At 30.8% G+C, this 16,880-nt stretch overlaps 1 protein-coding gene and 2 long non-coding RNA genes across 3 annotated transcripts in view; 1 reads left to right on the forward strand and 2 right to left on the reverse strand.

Annotated features, from left to right (window-relative positions):
* Positions 1–604: 604 nt before the first annotated feature.
* Positions 605–1,552, reverse strand: LOC148227780 (uncharacterized). The gene is made up of 5 exons (XR_015812078.1): positions 1,480–1,552; positions 1,343–1,404; positions 1,202–1,277; positions 822–904; positions 605–740 (listed from the first exon to the last, which is right to left on the reverse strand). It is a non-coding gene; the product is annotated as an uncharacterized LOC148227780 (long non-coding RNA).
* Positions 1,553–4,023: 2,471 nt separating this feature from the next.
* LOC148227781 (uncharacterized) lies at positions 4,024–4,873 on the reverse strand. The gene is made up of 5 exons (XR_015812035.1): positions 4,776–4,873; positions 4,575–4,639; positions 4,439–4,511; positions 4,287–4,375; positions 4,024–4,226 (listed from the first exon to the last, which is right to left on the reverse strand). It is a non-coding gene; the product is annotated as an uncharacterized LOC148227781 (long non-coding RNA).
* Positions 4,874–8,798: 3,925 nt separating this feature from the next.
* Positions 8,799–16,880, forward strand: part of Hecw (Hecw ubiquitin protein ligase) — a 92,922-nt gene continuing 84,840 nt past the window's right edge. Inside the window, exons 1-2 of the mRNA XM_088202708.1 lie at positions 8,799–8,924; positions 9,371–9,696. Coding sequence (XP_088058834.1) covers positions 9,513–9,696 — 184 coding nt within the window. The 5' untranslated portion in view covers positions 8,799–8,924; positions 9,371–9,512. The remainder of the gene's footprint in view (positions 8,925–9,370; positions 9,697–16,880) is intronic.

Genomic DNA, 16,880 nt, shown 5'->3' on the forward strand with positions numbered 1-16,880 from the left:
CAATAAAAATAAAAAGCATTATAATGGATACGCAAATGCCGTCTTAGATAATCTTTGGTTTTGAATGATTTTTTGCATACGCCACAATCAAAATTATAAGATTCATCATGAACAATCATATGCTGTTTGAGTTTTAAGTTTGTTCTAAATGCTTTTTTACAGATGCTACATTCAAATTCGCGTGAATTGAAATGAAGCCCCATATGACGAGTAAGTAGACTTTTGGTTATGAATGCTTTTCCACATTCAACACATTCAAAATCTAAACTCTTACTATGAGTAACCAAATGCCGTGTGAGATAATTTTTAGTTTTAAATTCTTTTTTGCATATACCACATTCAAAATTATAAGAATCTTTATGAACAATCATATGTTGTTTGAGATAAACGTTTGATTTGAATGCTTTTCCACATTCGCTACATACAAATTCGCATGATTTTGCATGGACCATCATATGACGTGTAAGAACACCCTTAGTTGTAAATGCTTTTCCACACTGATTACAATCAAAATAACGAGCATCATTATGGATACGCGTATGTTGTGTAAGGTAATTTTTGGTTTTAAATGATTTTTTACATATGCTACAATCAAAATTAGCAGAATTATTGTGAATAATTATGTGTCTTTTCAAGTAAATTTTAGTTTTAAATGATTTTTCGCATACGCTACATTTAAATCCATCAGCATAATCTTGAATATCGCCCGATGGTCTCCCACGTTTTTTTTTTCTTCGTGCCTAAAATATATTTTATTTTATTTAATCAACAAGAAATTATAAATAAATATATATATTAAACTTAATCGATTGAATAATTACTTTATTAATAACATTTGACAGTTGACTTGAAAATGTGGCAGTAGTATTCATGGTAATAAGTATATCTTTCACATCATGAGTATCTGAAAATGTAGATTAAACAGAAATTAATAAACAACAACATTTAATGCAACCAACAAGTACCAACTTGCGCTATCGCGTAGGATAAAGGCAAAACAGATTTCAAACATAACAGATATATAATTTACCGGTCAACGAAATTAATTATAAAAGGTGAGAATTGAAAAATCTAGTAGCAGATAAATGATTGTCAATAAAATATAAATATCAATAAACGGCAACATTATAATTAAATTATTTAAGTAATAAATTAGATAATAAAACAGCCACTGTTAAGTACATGTGAATATATCTCAAACCTGTTTCAAACATATCCTCTATTTTGTCTGCATCAAAATCTTCAGTGCTATCATATTCTATTTTCACATCTTCTTTCTTAAAAACAAGCAATATATGAATCTTTGGAATTTACAAATTCTATTAATGTTTCTTTTACTAACCTTAATTATACATTTTGTTTCAACTGGATCCAATATTTCGGCAACGTCTTCAAAATTTGGTTCTACAAAGAATAATTGGGTACAAACGTTTGAAAAATAGTGATATAAACAATAATATTACTTATCAAACATAATACCGGTTTTAAAATAATGTGGAAATGCCATTGTAATCCATAGACGTCAGACATATAAAACGTCAAAACAAATAGTAGATTTTTTTGGTCCAAACATTATATATTTCACGTAGCTCAAAAGTTTTAAGCGTAATTTAAAAAATACTTTAATAAAATCTTATATATAAATATTTTAAATTTATAAAAAAAACTTAATTTTTCTTGCTCTAATGTAATACCGAACATAAAGTTCAGTATTTTATAATTCGTTTCTATAACTTTCACGCACCCATGCTATACTGATTTGTCATAGAATTTTGCAAGAGAGACATGGGTGAGTACATCTCTTTTTCTCTCGCACGGATTCGCTTGCAGGTGTGTGAGCGAGATGCACAAGTACGTGTGACAAAGCGAGAAAACTATGGCAAGATGCCTCACTCTCTGACTCTCTATGACCCACGCATCAGACGGCGTTTCAATTGTGCGTCAGTATTTGTTTGCCTGTCATCGGAAGATTTACGTTGAAGCAAAATATTTCTGCACTTCTCAATTAATTTTCAACTTAATACGGATATTTTATATTTTTACTTCGTTAAGTAATTTTAATATAAACTAACTTTACTTTAAATAATATTTATAGCGATAGCCGAAAGATATAATGATTCTGATGAATCATATCTTGAATTTTAAGGTGTATAATTTCTCTCGGATAACGAAGATGAAATTGAAATGTTCGAATCGGAATCAAACGAAAATTATTGCAATTGCGAAGTAAATACTTTTTATATTTACATTTGAAATTATTATTTAAAAGCAGTAATAACAAATTTTCATTATTTATAGCTCATGTCAAATATGTCAGATTAATCGGAGTGTAATGAAAACACACAACATCCGTGTAATGTAAGTACTCAACGTATACACAGAAAAGCATCAAAATACAACAAAACTTTCCAAATCTTTTGGATCAATAAGTAGAAAATCATAATCTTTGATCGACCTCTTCTGGATGCCTCCTATTTTTTTACACCAGAGGTCAGAGCACCACTCACCAATTTATTACTATGAATTTTTTGGTCAGTTATATTTTCCGAAAAAACTTTGTGAGAAAGGAGTGCATAAAAAATTGTAAATTGTTTGTTCAAAACGCAACATATTTTTTTCTAAAAATAGATTCATGTGATTTAGAACTTATTTTAGGATATCCCAATAATTTTTATTTTCAAAAGTATACTTTTATATTTCTACTCAAATTAAAAGTAACATAAATTAAATTTTGTTAGTAAATGTTTATGTAAATATTATAGAACTTATAAATACGTAAATACTGCATAATACATTTTTACATTAATATTCTACGCCGATAACATTCCTTAGGTCGATCTTTTACTTAGTAGTTCTAAATCAGGAGATACCGTTTTTAGCAAATAAAATGTACAGATTTAAAAAATTTTTTTGTTTCCATGCAATACTGGTAGTACCGAAGATCGACTTTTGCCCCAATAGAGGTATTACCAGTATTGCAATCTCTATTCCTAATAACACAATATATGGACAGAGTTAAGATGTGGAATGGATTTAAAATTAAAATCTTTTTAAAAAGTATATGTTTTGCTTTTATTAATATTATCATTACCTATTATATTTATGTATTTTAAATAAAATATATACTATTACAAAAGTTTCATTTAGCTTAGCTTGCGCAATTTTTTTGCGTGAATTCTCATATGCTTTAAAAAGTAACGTTTACTTTTAAATGTTTTTCCACAAATGCTACATTGAAAGTCATAAGAGTCGCTTAAAGTGCATATATGCTTTAAAATGTCATTTTCAGTCTTATAAGAGTATAATTTACCACATTTCTCACATTCAAAAGTAAAAGTCTCAGAATCAACGCCCTCGTGCTTTTCAAGAGCTATTTTTATTTTTTGTGTTTTTACACTCTTATTTTTTAAATGTATATTCATGTGCTTTGAAAGATACGATCTAGTTTTGAATGCTCTCCCACATTCGCTACATTGAAAGCCATAGGAATCTAAATGCTTTAACATATGTCGTGAAATATGTTTTTTATATTTAAACGCTATACCGCATTTGTCGCATTCAAAATTAAACGAGTCACTATGAATATGCATGTGTTTTGTTAGAGATCTATTAGTTTTGAATGCTTTTCCACATCTACTACACGCAAAATCGAATGAATCTGTGTGTAGTTTTATGTGTCGTACAAGATATTTTTTATCTTTAAATACTCGACTACATTTGTCGCATTTAAAACATGAGTCACCGTGCAAAATCATATGTTGTGATAGTGCACTCTTTTTTTTAAATGTTTTCGTACATATGTTGCATTCAAAAAGATATGGATCGCTATGAATAAGCATATGTTCCATAAGAGATGTATTAGTTTTAAATGTTTCTTCGCATACGCTACATTCAAAACTACAAGAATCAATGTGAATAGTCACATGTCTTGTTAGGCATCCTTTGCTTTTGAATGCTTTTCCGCATACACTACATTCAAAGTCACGAATATTGTTATGAACGTCCATATGACGAGAAAGAACATTTTTATAATTAAATTCTTTTCCACAAACGTTACAATCGTATTTAGTTTTACATAATTCATTTTGCCCCGAGATATGAGTTGAGATGGATTCTTTTACATCTTCTTCATATTTACACTTAATCATATCTGAATGTACGTTTAGATGTTGAATTAGAGGCTCCTTACTATCCTCATCATCTAAAGGTTTTTCTCTTTCTCCTATCTAAAAAAAATATTACATGTATTTTTACCTGGGAAATAATAGCAAATTATTAATAATTACTTGTGCTTTTATATGAATATTTGAAGGCCGTTTAGAGCTGTCCATGACAATAGTATTTGCAATAAATACATCTTTAACATCGTGGGTCTCTGTGTAGGTAAATGAAACAATAAGTAAAATATAATAGTATACTCATACATATAACGTCTAACCTGTTTCAATCATGTCATCATCATCGCGTGCTTCATCGCCGCTATTGTTATATTCTATTTTTATATCTTCTTTCTTTACAAAAATAATAACATTTCAATCTTAAATATTTAATTCAATTACGTTTAGCAAGTTTACCTTAATATAACACTGTTTAATGTCGACGGTATTAAACGTTCCATCGTTGCTTTCAATGCTTGGTTCTACAAAGTTAATATTTGTTACAATTAGAAAGGGAAGTATGAGTATATGACCAACTTATGCACTTCAATAATATTTTTATAATATCATAACATAAAACATGATTTAAATTAGAGACGTATAAGTGTTTTATTTTACCAATTTTTAAATTAACTAGAAATGACATCGTATCGCTTCAACTTAGACAAAATAGTTGCGAATGACATAAACATACTGTCAAAGAAGTGATATTTTTGGCCGTAACGTTATATATTTTGAACATGAAGATAATAATTGTAAATATGGAATACAGCTATTATTTATTTATTTTTACATACCAGTAAATGCGTTTTATTATATTCATTTTAACTTACTGTTATTGAAAAAAGTAATGTTGGAAACTTTTACAATTCTGTTCATAAAAATTATAAATCAATATATGAGATGTTTAAAATATTCGAAAGATTGTTTTAGTTTAAAATAATATATTCATTAAGAGATTCGGAAAATAAATGAATATAATAAATATTCTCGCGTTACAGTTACGCTATACCGGATGGATACCGAAAATTAAGCAAATTTATACGAATAAAATATACAATCTCAATATGCTACTACAACCACTCAATAGCTTGACCTTGACGATGCTGACAGTAGCGGTAATGGTGATCAGTGATGATAGCTCAATGGGTCGGAAAGTATCAAATAGATATTTTATTGATTCGCATCAACCAGATTTTTGACATATACGTATGTATATATCCTTTTATTGCAATTTTTAAATTATTTAACAGAGTATGGGTATTTTAATATCAGCTACGTTTATGTAGGCTAACAGTGCGTCCCGTTTTTACCGTAATTGTCCCGGCTTCATACCATCGCATTGATACTGGTTTTACAAATCGGTCCCGGTATCATCTGGTTTATCCCGATTTCATACTATCTGTCCCAGTTTCTCAAAATCTCAAAGTTGATCTTTTCTTTAACTCCTGCATTCTTATCTAACACATCCCAGTTTCTCAAAATCTCAAAGTTGATCTTTTCTTTAACATCCTGCATTCTTATCTAACACATCTCAGCATCCCAAATTTTTTAAAATTACCTTTTTTCAGCTGTCCTTGCTTAGAGTTTCATAAATATAATAAGCCTACCTTTAGGTAATTTATTGGGGGCTTCATTCATCACCGATTGTTTTTAGGATCCATTAGAATCAAAGATTGCCATTGTCTTATAGAATCTCAGGTATCCTAGATAGAATTTAAGCGCAAAATTACATTATTTTAATGACCAAGGCTAATCGAGAATATTCAGCGCCTCGGATTCTAAAAAAAGTAATCTCGGAAGATTTTGTACATTTAAAAATGGCGTGATGTAAAAAAATGTCATCTCAGATATTTTTATACGAAAAAAAATTTTGAGACGTCATTTTTTTAGCTCTCGCAGCACCCCTAAATAAATAAAAAATGCCAGATGACCATTTTGCTTTCTAGTTTTCCGGCGCTGCTTATGCTTATACAAACTTCCAACACCATGTTAAATATAATCAAATGGCGCCCCCATTCAGAGTAATTGCTGCCCCGAGCGTTTACCCTTCGGGCTGGCCCTGAAAATAATAACGTAAAACAATAGCAAAATGTTGTGATAGATCAGGGGTCGGCAAAGTGCGGCTCCGGAGCCGCATGCGGCTCTTTGGCTCCTTGAGTGCGGCTCTGGCACAAATATCTACTGGCCCGGGCGCTAATTCTGGTCGAGTGTCCTTATGTCCTGATCTTCTGCTTCATAACGAGGTTCGATGGTTATCAAGAGGAAACGTTTTAAAACGTTTCGCGTCCCTATTGCCAGAAATTGAAGCATTTCTCCTTGAGAAGGGTGTTCACTATCCAGAACTTACAGACAATCAGGATCCAAAACTTTCATTTCATGGTAGACGTTACGTCTCATCTAAAGCTGCATACCGTAAACTACACGGGAAAGGAAACACAATTTTTTCGATGTTAGAAGAAGACATTTCATTCGAAAACAAATTATCCCTTTTTACTCAAGATTTTGAAAGGGAAACATTGTTTCACTTTCTGAGCCTGCTGAAGCATCGCCAAGAAAATAATTCCTCTATTGACAAACACCATTTCAAAACAACTATTTTAAATATGAGGGAAGCATTTCTCAGCAGATTTCAGGAGTTTAAAAACAGCAAAGCGACCTTAGCATTCGTCAAAAATCCTCTTAATGCTACAATAACTGAATTGAAATTTTCTCCTTTTGGCATTGACATTGGTAACATTGAAATATAATTGCAGGATTTAAAAAACAAGGAAATATGGAGCTCTAAATTTCAACGTCTTTGTATTGATTTGGAAATATTGGAGAAGAACGAATGTGATCTTAGTTCACAACACAAGTGGTCTGCTTTGAAAGACCTGGAGAATGAAGACATGATCATTTTCAACGTCTGGAATAGTATTCCTGACTCTTACGATCAGCTGAAAAAACTTGCGTTTGCTGTTCTTTTCCTTTTTGGTTCTACATATTTATGCGAACAATCCTTTTCAAGCATGAACTTCATCAAGAGTAAACTGAGAAGTCTTCTTATTGACGAGAACCTGGAATCATGCCTAAAATTAAAAACAACAACATATAAACCTGACTTACTGAAACTTTCCAAGGAGATCCAAGGACATTGTTAGCATTAAATGTTTGTTAGTCATTGTCATGATTTAAATTTATGGATACCTTACTTTCATATTATTGTTTATCAACTAAAATTATAATAAAGGTTTACTAAATTAAAAAACAGATTTGGCTCTCATAACTTTTTTAAATCATTGTAATGTACATATTTGGCTCTTCGGCCAATAAGTTTGGCGACCACTGTGATAGATAATAGTAAAAAAATCTTACACTCCTTTGATGTATGCAAAATGTAAAGCATAGATTCTCAAACATAATTGACTCTTTGTCCACTTTTCAACAACATAATGTTTCATCGCCCACTTTTCAACGACTTTTTTCATCGCCTACCTTTGAAAAACTTTATTTCTATCTAATTTAATAATAAATTGTAAGCGTAGCAATGTCTATATATATATATTATTTTAATTTCATAAAAATATTCATGTAACTTGTGCAATTTCAGATTTTCAAATAACAAGTTCGCAAATAAAACAACTTAAGATTAAAATTATTTATTAAAATAGAACAAAAATTGCACACTTTTACATAATATTCTCACTAATATTATCGACTAACATCGAATAAAAAGAATATATTTTTTGCTATTTATATAGTGTTACTTATTCAATTAAAAATGCTATTTATATGAAATATTTGATATTTCGAATAAATATTTACTATGTATATTAAATATTTTCTACTCATAAAAATAAGAACTGCTATTAATAAAAATAGTATTTGCAATTTCAAAAGAAAGTCAAAATTAGTTACTAATCTATAGAAACCTGGAAAAAACGATTACAGTAGCCACTTTTAAAATATCTTAAAACGCATTATTTTTTATGCGAAAGATATTTACTTCATAATGAATACAAGATGCCTAAAACATTGCAAAAAAGTGTTTAGACGTCTTTGTCGCCCTCCATGAGTCCTCCATCGTCTACCAAATTCCTCTGAAGCCAGCATTACTCTCAAAAATTCGTTCATTGTCCACCAGTGGGCGATATTCCCCACTTTGAGAACTTATAATGTAGAGTAATACTACAGAATGGGGCATATAGATCTCCCATATTTCAAAGGCGATGTGGAAGAAGTTGGTTTACCTTTGCCTTTTTCTTTATGCTCGGTTAAAATGCATCTGTGCTAAAACGTAGATGATGTGGATACGGAACATGTACGTTTTTAACGTTTGATCTATTTAGTAAGATCTTAGGTGATTGGTAGTCACCAGATTTAATGTCTTTAAATAATGTCCTCATTGAATCGAAGATTTAAAAGAAAAATTAGACAGGAAATCAATGCCATTCCGCCTAAGATGACCTAGATAATGACAGAGAAACTCTGGTGTTATTTGTCATATTATTTTTTTAAAAACATTGCAACAATAATGTTTTTTAAGTATTTTTTATAAATATAATATTTTATTCATGTTTTTTATACAAATGTTTTATTTATGTATGATAAACATTATAATAAAAATGGTCAAATATTTTAATGCTAAGGCCAAATTCTGTCATGAACGTGTTTATGGAAGTGTCAAACGCCGAATTTTTTTGCTGTGATCAAATTTACATTTGATTTGTAGTTTTAAGCGAGTTAGTGTTTTTAATGCTAATGGAGATTAATTAAAGCACATCGGTGAGTATTTTTTACTAATAAATCAGATTATAAAATCGAACGTATTGACTTAAATGTCGCATATGGAAGAGGGTAAGTAATAAACCTATATAGTTTTTTAATGCCTTAATTTAAAACAAATTATATCCGATACGACTATGGCAGTATTGTTTGCATAATATTTATCGTATATTGATTTGCATTGCACATTAAAATCAATAATTAACTCGACATATGTATTACGATTGTGTTATCACTAGAAAATAAATGGATTTTACAACAAATATGTTAAAATGCAAACAGAACACAACCTTTTTAGCAATATTTATGTCAAATTTTACAATTTAAATTTTTTGCTTATCAATGATATCAAACGTAGACATTTGCAATTAAAAGTGTTTTTCGATTCCATGAATTGAATTGTTTTACCTTTATAAATCGGCTTCATATATGATGATTGTTTTCAGGTGATTGGCAACAAAGCTCGCCAGGAGCTTGGCGGCACAGGCCGCAGGCGCCTGGCTGGCGTCTGATTCTGCAAATCTCCGTCTCGTCATGGAAGACGACATTTTTTATTAGATGTAACTGTTTTACGCAGTTCCGTCTAACATGTCGGAGAATAATGAGGAAGCCCCTACCGAAAATCAGCCAGTCAAGGATGAAGAGGATCCGCCGGCGATACCGGCGATCCTCAAATGCCAACATCAAGAAGACGGTCAATTCAAACTGGAGTGGTACGGCAGCAAAGCTTGTCCCATGACTGATGGGGACTTTATAGCTTTCTGCGAAGACGGTAAGTCTATTTATTTTTAACAGGCAGTGCACAAAATATCTCAAAGCAGTATTGGTTTGTCAAAATGTATTATCTTATTGTCCCTTCTAAGTATGTTTTATTTATTATAATTCTTGACTTGCTCTGAATGGATTTTTAAATTTAATTTATTTCTAAAATGATTCATGTTCTTAGCGACCATGTAAATTTTGTGCACTGACTTAAATTAAAAGGGACATTTTATAAAATATATTTGGAAATTTAAAACGAGAATTCTGAACTTATGTGATCGTTCGATTGTCAAGAATATTTTACTTTTAATATCATTGAGTAAATACCGCTAATTCATGTGTGGGATATTCGAACTTAGCGTTAAACCGGTGCCTGCAGATATGAAGGATTTCGCTTGGCGTTAAACCTGTGTGTCGCATATGTCCATATTTTTCATAGGACCCATTAGGTTTTTTTGTGTTTAATTCAATTAATTTTTAGTAATAGTTTATTATTCTAATGCATATTATATTTTATTTCTCAGAATTAAAAACAAACCTGTAAAGATTTATTTATATTTCAGACATTACGTGGTTATACCTTATTTTTTTAAACTCTTAATTTATTAAAAACATTCTGTGTTGTAGTTTCTGGGTTAAAGGTGTTTATTGCAAGCCAATTTATGAATAGCTAATTTCAAAAATGATGGCTCAATTTTTTCTTTTCAATTTTTAATTAATATTTATTTATTTTATAAAAATGCTTTAGAATTCGATTAATCGATCATAAAATAAAATAATAAGAATGTATTTTACACAGCTTTTGAATATACATATATAGATATCTTTTAGCAAAAAAGTACATAACTTTATTATGTAACCGTAAAATAACTTAACTTTTATTATTTATGTTTCATATAATAATAATTTTAATCGAACATTGTTCTGTAATTCTATAAAAAATCAAGGCTTATTAACATTAAAATAAGTTTCATTTTAAATATTCCCAAAAAAATGTAGCGTTGTGAAATCAGAATTTTCTGAAAGTTATTTTTTTGTTAACTACACAGTCGTATCAGAAAGCTTCATTTAAAAAAGGCGCAGTATGAATTAACTATTAAAATATATCAATCTTACAAGCACAATATGGCTTCCAAAAAACCGTAAAAAAACGGTTTTCGATTTTGTTACAAATCAAAAACCGGTTAACCGGTTTTAAGTTTTTATATTGAAAAAAAAAATATTTGTTTATAATGATGCCAAAAAAATATCTAATTTCATTTCTTATTAATATATTGTATATTATAATATTCATGGTAAAATAATTTATATTTTCTTTGCTAATAAATATAGTTTTCTGGTTAAGAAATAGGTAATGAAATGCACAAAAAAGTTACAATAATTATATTTTTATTTTTGTTTGCAAATTTTAAAACAAATTTATTGACAAGAAAAGATGAAATATATTAAAAATATTATAATACAAAAATACAGTAATATAAAAAAATACCAGGAACAATTAAACGACATTAAAATTATAGATTATGAAAATTTGTATTGCAGTTTATTTATTTAAAAAAATATTTTTTGTGCTGCTCCAAATCCAAAGTATATACTTGTGCCGCTCCAAAATCCAAGGCCTTATTGTCGAATGCGCTTTTATTTTGTTTTGAAATGCGAGACAATGAGACGCTTCTTCTTAACCAAAAAAATGCTTTTAACCCTTCGATAAACATTTGTAAATAAAATGTTTATTGGCCGTATCTACTATGACCGAAATTCACAGAATTCGTTCATTGAACGAAATGTTGCGAAGGTCCATCTTTTATTATTGTTTAATCTCAAAAAACAGGCGTGCGTCGCAAATTTTTTTTTAAAGTTCGTCCTACGTTTTTGTATTTGTTGTTTTAATTCGCAAAGATTTTATTTTAATCAATTCAATAATCGTGGCTAGTTTATTTGTAGTTATTCAATTTATATGCAAATCAAATTTGTGTATTTCAAATTTGTTTCAAACATTATATACATTCGATTAAAACATATTTGATTTTACTGAAATAAGTTTTCGTCTGCAGTACATTTTTTTTAATCTAGCAACATTGAATAGCTATCTTAGAGATAAAAATTGCCATTACAGTGGCGTTTATTAGGGAGCGGAGATTAACTATGCGGCCTAATTGGTCGAAATAAACATTTTCTCTATTTGTCAAAATCGCTCACAAGAAATATTCCCGAGAGCTTGGAAACGCTTACATCAGCTCTTCTAGTACTCGTCCACTACGTCCATTTTTGTATTCAAAACCACCGCCCGATTCATATCTATAGATTGGTATATGTAAAAACCAAACTAATAATAGCTCCGTAAAAGATTAAAACTGTATAAAATTGAATAATTAATTGTGAATTAAAATTATATTAAAAATTATTTATTACAATTAAAACCAAAACATAAGCATTGATTATTTGTCGGAATATTGTTACACACGCGCTGTTAACACATTGATTTCGCGCCTATTGAGTTATAACGATAGATTTACAATAATAAGAATACTTTTATAGCGTCTGTCTGGAATATAAGTAGTCGAGTGTAAAAGTCTCAATGATGCAGTTTCATGTCTTACTTTTTAATTAACCGTTTAAATAACAATAATTGATTTAACGAGGCATATGTGCCAGAGGGTAATCCATCAGATGAAAGAGGAAAGGGTTCGAATTGAACGATTTAATGTGGATTCGTGACGAAGGAGGCAAGGTTAATTGGCGGGTCAAGCAGTTCAAATCTTTTTCTCCCATAAAAGTGCCGTGGTCCGACGTCTTCGTTAACGTTCTTAAAACAGCCGCTTTTTAGATGTTGGTGAAGAATGCACTCAGTTTGACGCGTAATCAGAATAATAACCCCCAATGTTAGTAGACCTATTGTGCTGCTGACCACAACGGTTCCTTGTATATTGTTTGCCTAAAGCAGATTTAAAGACAAACGTATTTCCAGATTCACATTGATTTGTTTTTTTTCGTTCGTCTAGCTTTCGCTATGACAAGACAGTCGCTCAATAAGACTGAATTAATGCTTCCCTCATAATCGCAATGTCAAGAGAGAAACATCTATAAAAATAGTTAAACAGAAAACGTCGCATAATATCATAACTGGGTGATAGAAAAGACGAGTAAAAACTAGTTATTTATAAACATAAAAATAATACATAAGTACCTATTTCGTTGATTAGGTAGAATATTGCGTCAGACCCTGTCGAGAAATTATTGCGATCTTTCAGCATGACGTCTTTAGCGATGCTGGTTTCAATCATTATGATTGTATTGTGTATACTGTTATGATCTTGTGATTCAATAATAGTAATAAAAATATGAACGGAAATATCCACATCCTGGCAAATTTGTTGCGCTTTAAGCATTTCTATATTATAAAAGCGTATATGATATTAGCATTATTACCGATCACTTGATACTTGATACATTATGTTTTCGTCATAAGGGTTCTTAATTCTAAATAATACAACTATGATCATTCATTATTTTAATACTGATCGTCCTATATTTTTATTCTGACCATATGCTATTCTTATTCTAACCATTTGATATTTATTCTGACCCTGAATAATATAATTATGACCATTCGTTATTTCAATTCTGATCGTCCTATATTTTTATTCTGACTATAAGATATTTTTATTCTAACCATTTAATATTTATCCTGACCCTGAATACTATAATTATGACCAGGCTGTTAATAAAATTCTGACCGAGATTTGCTTTTTATTCAGACCCAAAGTTAATTTAAATTCCGACTTTTTAATTCATTGCCCTTTACAATGCTTATTCCGCGTCCTAGCCTCTCAGACGCCAACGGTATAAAAACGAGCATGAAAATTCTGCACGGGTTAGCTCAAGCATATTAGCCATAGCAAGAGTATGTCAAATATATAAATCAAAACACAAGGACGGAATAGTGCAGTCCGTAATGTATCAGACTAGTAACTCTGAGGTAGCGGGTTCGAACCTTTATACAATTGCGCTATTATTAAATTCACTCTGTGGTTAATAATTATTTGTAGGTATTTATAATATTATGCATGATTGCCTTACCCGATTGTTACATATTTACCTCGTTGTAACATATTAGGCTTACGCCTGTCAGGTTACAATGTAAGATTTAAAAAATAAATAAATATGACTTGTATATATTACAGTGAAAGTGAAAATATATGTTCACTGACATTTCAGTGAAATCATATCGGAAAATATTTTCATCGCTAAGTTTATATTTTTACTATTAAAAATATAATTTATTTGAAATTATTTCAGTTAAATTTTATTTTTGCTAGTAGAAATTTGTATATATTATCTACCGGTGAAAATGCAATTGGATATGATTTCACTAAAAAATATGTTTATACTAGTGAAAACATAACTTGTAAAATAAACAATGGATGAAAAAATCGCAAAAATAAACCTCGTTGTTTTAAAATAAATAGCAGTTTAAAAAATATGTTTGATATTAATTGACTGAAGTATATGTACTTTCTTCGCTGAACAATTTAAAATTTCTGCTTAGCTCGTGTTGAAGACCTCTGAATTTAGAGCACTTCCGCTCAAGAAAAAAATATTACGACGAACTTGCTTATGGAAATCCAGACAGCCGTGCATATATTGAGCGTCTGGTGATTTTAAAACAAATTTTGGGCACCACTCGAAAGAGTAAACAGTTTATTGGCCAATCATCTATATTTAGCTTAGGTGTAGCAAAATACGCAATTAATCGATGCTTGTTCGTCCGATTCGTATAACCGGGTGAGTCACACGCGAGCGGATATCCGCATTTCCAGAGCCGTTTCCCGGCGGGGGTCTGTCGCCGGATGGGCGTCTTATTTTCGCCTCTGACCTCCGACAGAGATCCGCCCGCGTTTCCGGTTCCTGTAGTATGTATTTTTTCTCGCTTATGGATTACTCGGTCCGGTGGACGCATCCAGATGAAAGCGGAGCTGGAGATCAGGGTCATGAACCCTGAATTCCGGCTTGTAAATCCGAACCAATTACTGCACTCGACTCTAAATTGAAGCACCAAGAACCCACACAATTCCGGAATTGTAATTGTCGCTGCCGGGAGAGTTTATCTCTGTCATCTTTTGGAATTGCTGGGGGTCGTGGGAGGTGGATGATGAGTGTATATTGGAAGAAGTGGGACTATCTACGTATTACGATTATATATAAAAATATGTGTCACTGTTCAATCTGACACCTGTATACTTTGCGTATATAAGAAGTTTGAATCTGATATGTTAAATCTGCAAGGTTTTCTACACTTTGGTTTCTCGTCTGTCAGCTGAATCGAATTGTTGAGTCTTGAGAGTCCGTGAGCGAATGGTGGTCGATTAGTGTCGAGTGTTCGTTCGAGAGTAATTCTGTCGTGGTATTCGTGCTGATGAAGCTTAGACGAATAGGAGAAAAGGCAAATCGAGAGCCAATCACGGTAGTGTTTTTTAAGGTGGCCGTCCGATGTTTACAAATAATCCATGTGAGACCATTAGTGTTTTTTCTAGACGTCTCGAAGATTATAAATAATAAAGGGCTAAAAGAGTTTTTGTGGTAATTATTGTATATAAGTGATAGCCATTGTGCAATTCATGTGTATTCTAAAATGCCGATTTCTTATGTATTAAGTCAAACCATTACCGTTTTGTATATTTCTAATGGTTATTGCTGAAACTGCCACATCACTTACCGTTTAATAGCGGAAATCGGAATGTTACTAATCATTTATAATTAATAACATTTCATTATGTGTTTTTATGTTATCAAATAATCATATTGAATTACTCATTAAAACGAGAATGATTAACTACACTGCTGAACGAAAAAAAATATAATGAAAAATCAACCGTTGATTTCCCACGAAGTTCAGCTTGAAAACGGAAATGGTTTTTCGGCCACTTTTACTACACCTAAACTGAATAATACAAAAATTGCCTATTGTATTCCTTTTTCATTTAAAATGGCAAATATTTAATATCGACGTGTGAGTAATTTTAATACTTAACTTTTCTTTAAAACGATTGATAAACCTTATAAATAACAATTAAAGTTATTGAATCACTGGTTATTAAATTTTGCCTACTGACTGATTTATGTTGTATAAGATTTAATTTGAAGATTCTGGATAATGAAAACTGAATGGAAGAAATTTTTAACCATATAATTAATTACAAAAATAAACATATATTTTTTAAGCCTCCTCAGACCCAATGCAAATTGCAAGGTACAATAACTTTATTGCTTGCTTTTGAAGCCATTTTCGATTTTTTCACCTTTTGTACATCACAGTGTCACCATAATATTTCAAAACAAAAAAATCATGCCCCTTTAATGTAATAAATAAAAAAATTAGCAAATTTTTTTACGAAAAATAAATAAATATTTTTTAATCTAATATATAATTTATCTGAAGTTATGTTTTCTCTAGTAGAAATATTTGTATGTGTATATCTTCTAGTGAAAATGTATTCGGATATGATTTCACTGTAACAGTGAAATTATATTTATATTAGCGAAAATATAACTTCGCTAAAAAAAAAAATCACTGTATATATTTTAAGTACATATAAGATTTAAAAATTGAACAGTGGAGCATCTTTAAATAATTTTCACACGTTAATTTGTTTATTATAAAATCATAGTCTTGTTCACTCCTGAAATTATTTGCGAATTTTATGTTTTAATTTATCGTTTTTATATTATCAATTTATTTTGTATGAAAGAAATGCCGTGAAATTGCGATTCATGTGGTATTAGCGGTCAAGGAGCGAATATAGTTTAATTTAGTTTGCAATGACTTAATCTGTATAACATCAGTTAACGAATTAAGTGTTAAAGCTGTCCAAAATACGGCAATCGTTTTCCCGTCGTGTCGCGGAAACTAATGCCTGCACTACACTTTCTGGAAGTTGGCCAAGGACGGAGAATATAGTGCGTTACTTCGGTCGAGCTCGGTTTTGCCCGCTCTAAAGTCTCTCGGAAGTTGTCCGAGGCTACCGAGAACGGGAGGTAAAGTGGGGGTAATTCAGTCGACATGGCCAGTTCGAGCGCTTCCGAACATTGTCGGCAAACTGCTCTTTCGAGCGCGAGCGGTGAGATACTTCCCCTTTCGCTCTCTCGCGTGTTAAGTGACGACAGTGAGACAGATAATGATATGGTTTTTCGCAA

Source organism: Plectrocnemia conspersa, unplaced genomic scaffold (assembly GCF_051122295.1).
Source record: "Plectrocnemia conspersa isolate PC_06_02 unplaced genomic scaffold, ASM5112229v1 ptg000013l, whole genome shotgun sequence".
Lineage (NCBI taxonomy): Eukaryota > Metazoa > Arthropoda > Insecta > Trichoptera > Polycentropodidae > Plectrocnemia > Plectrocnemia conspersa.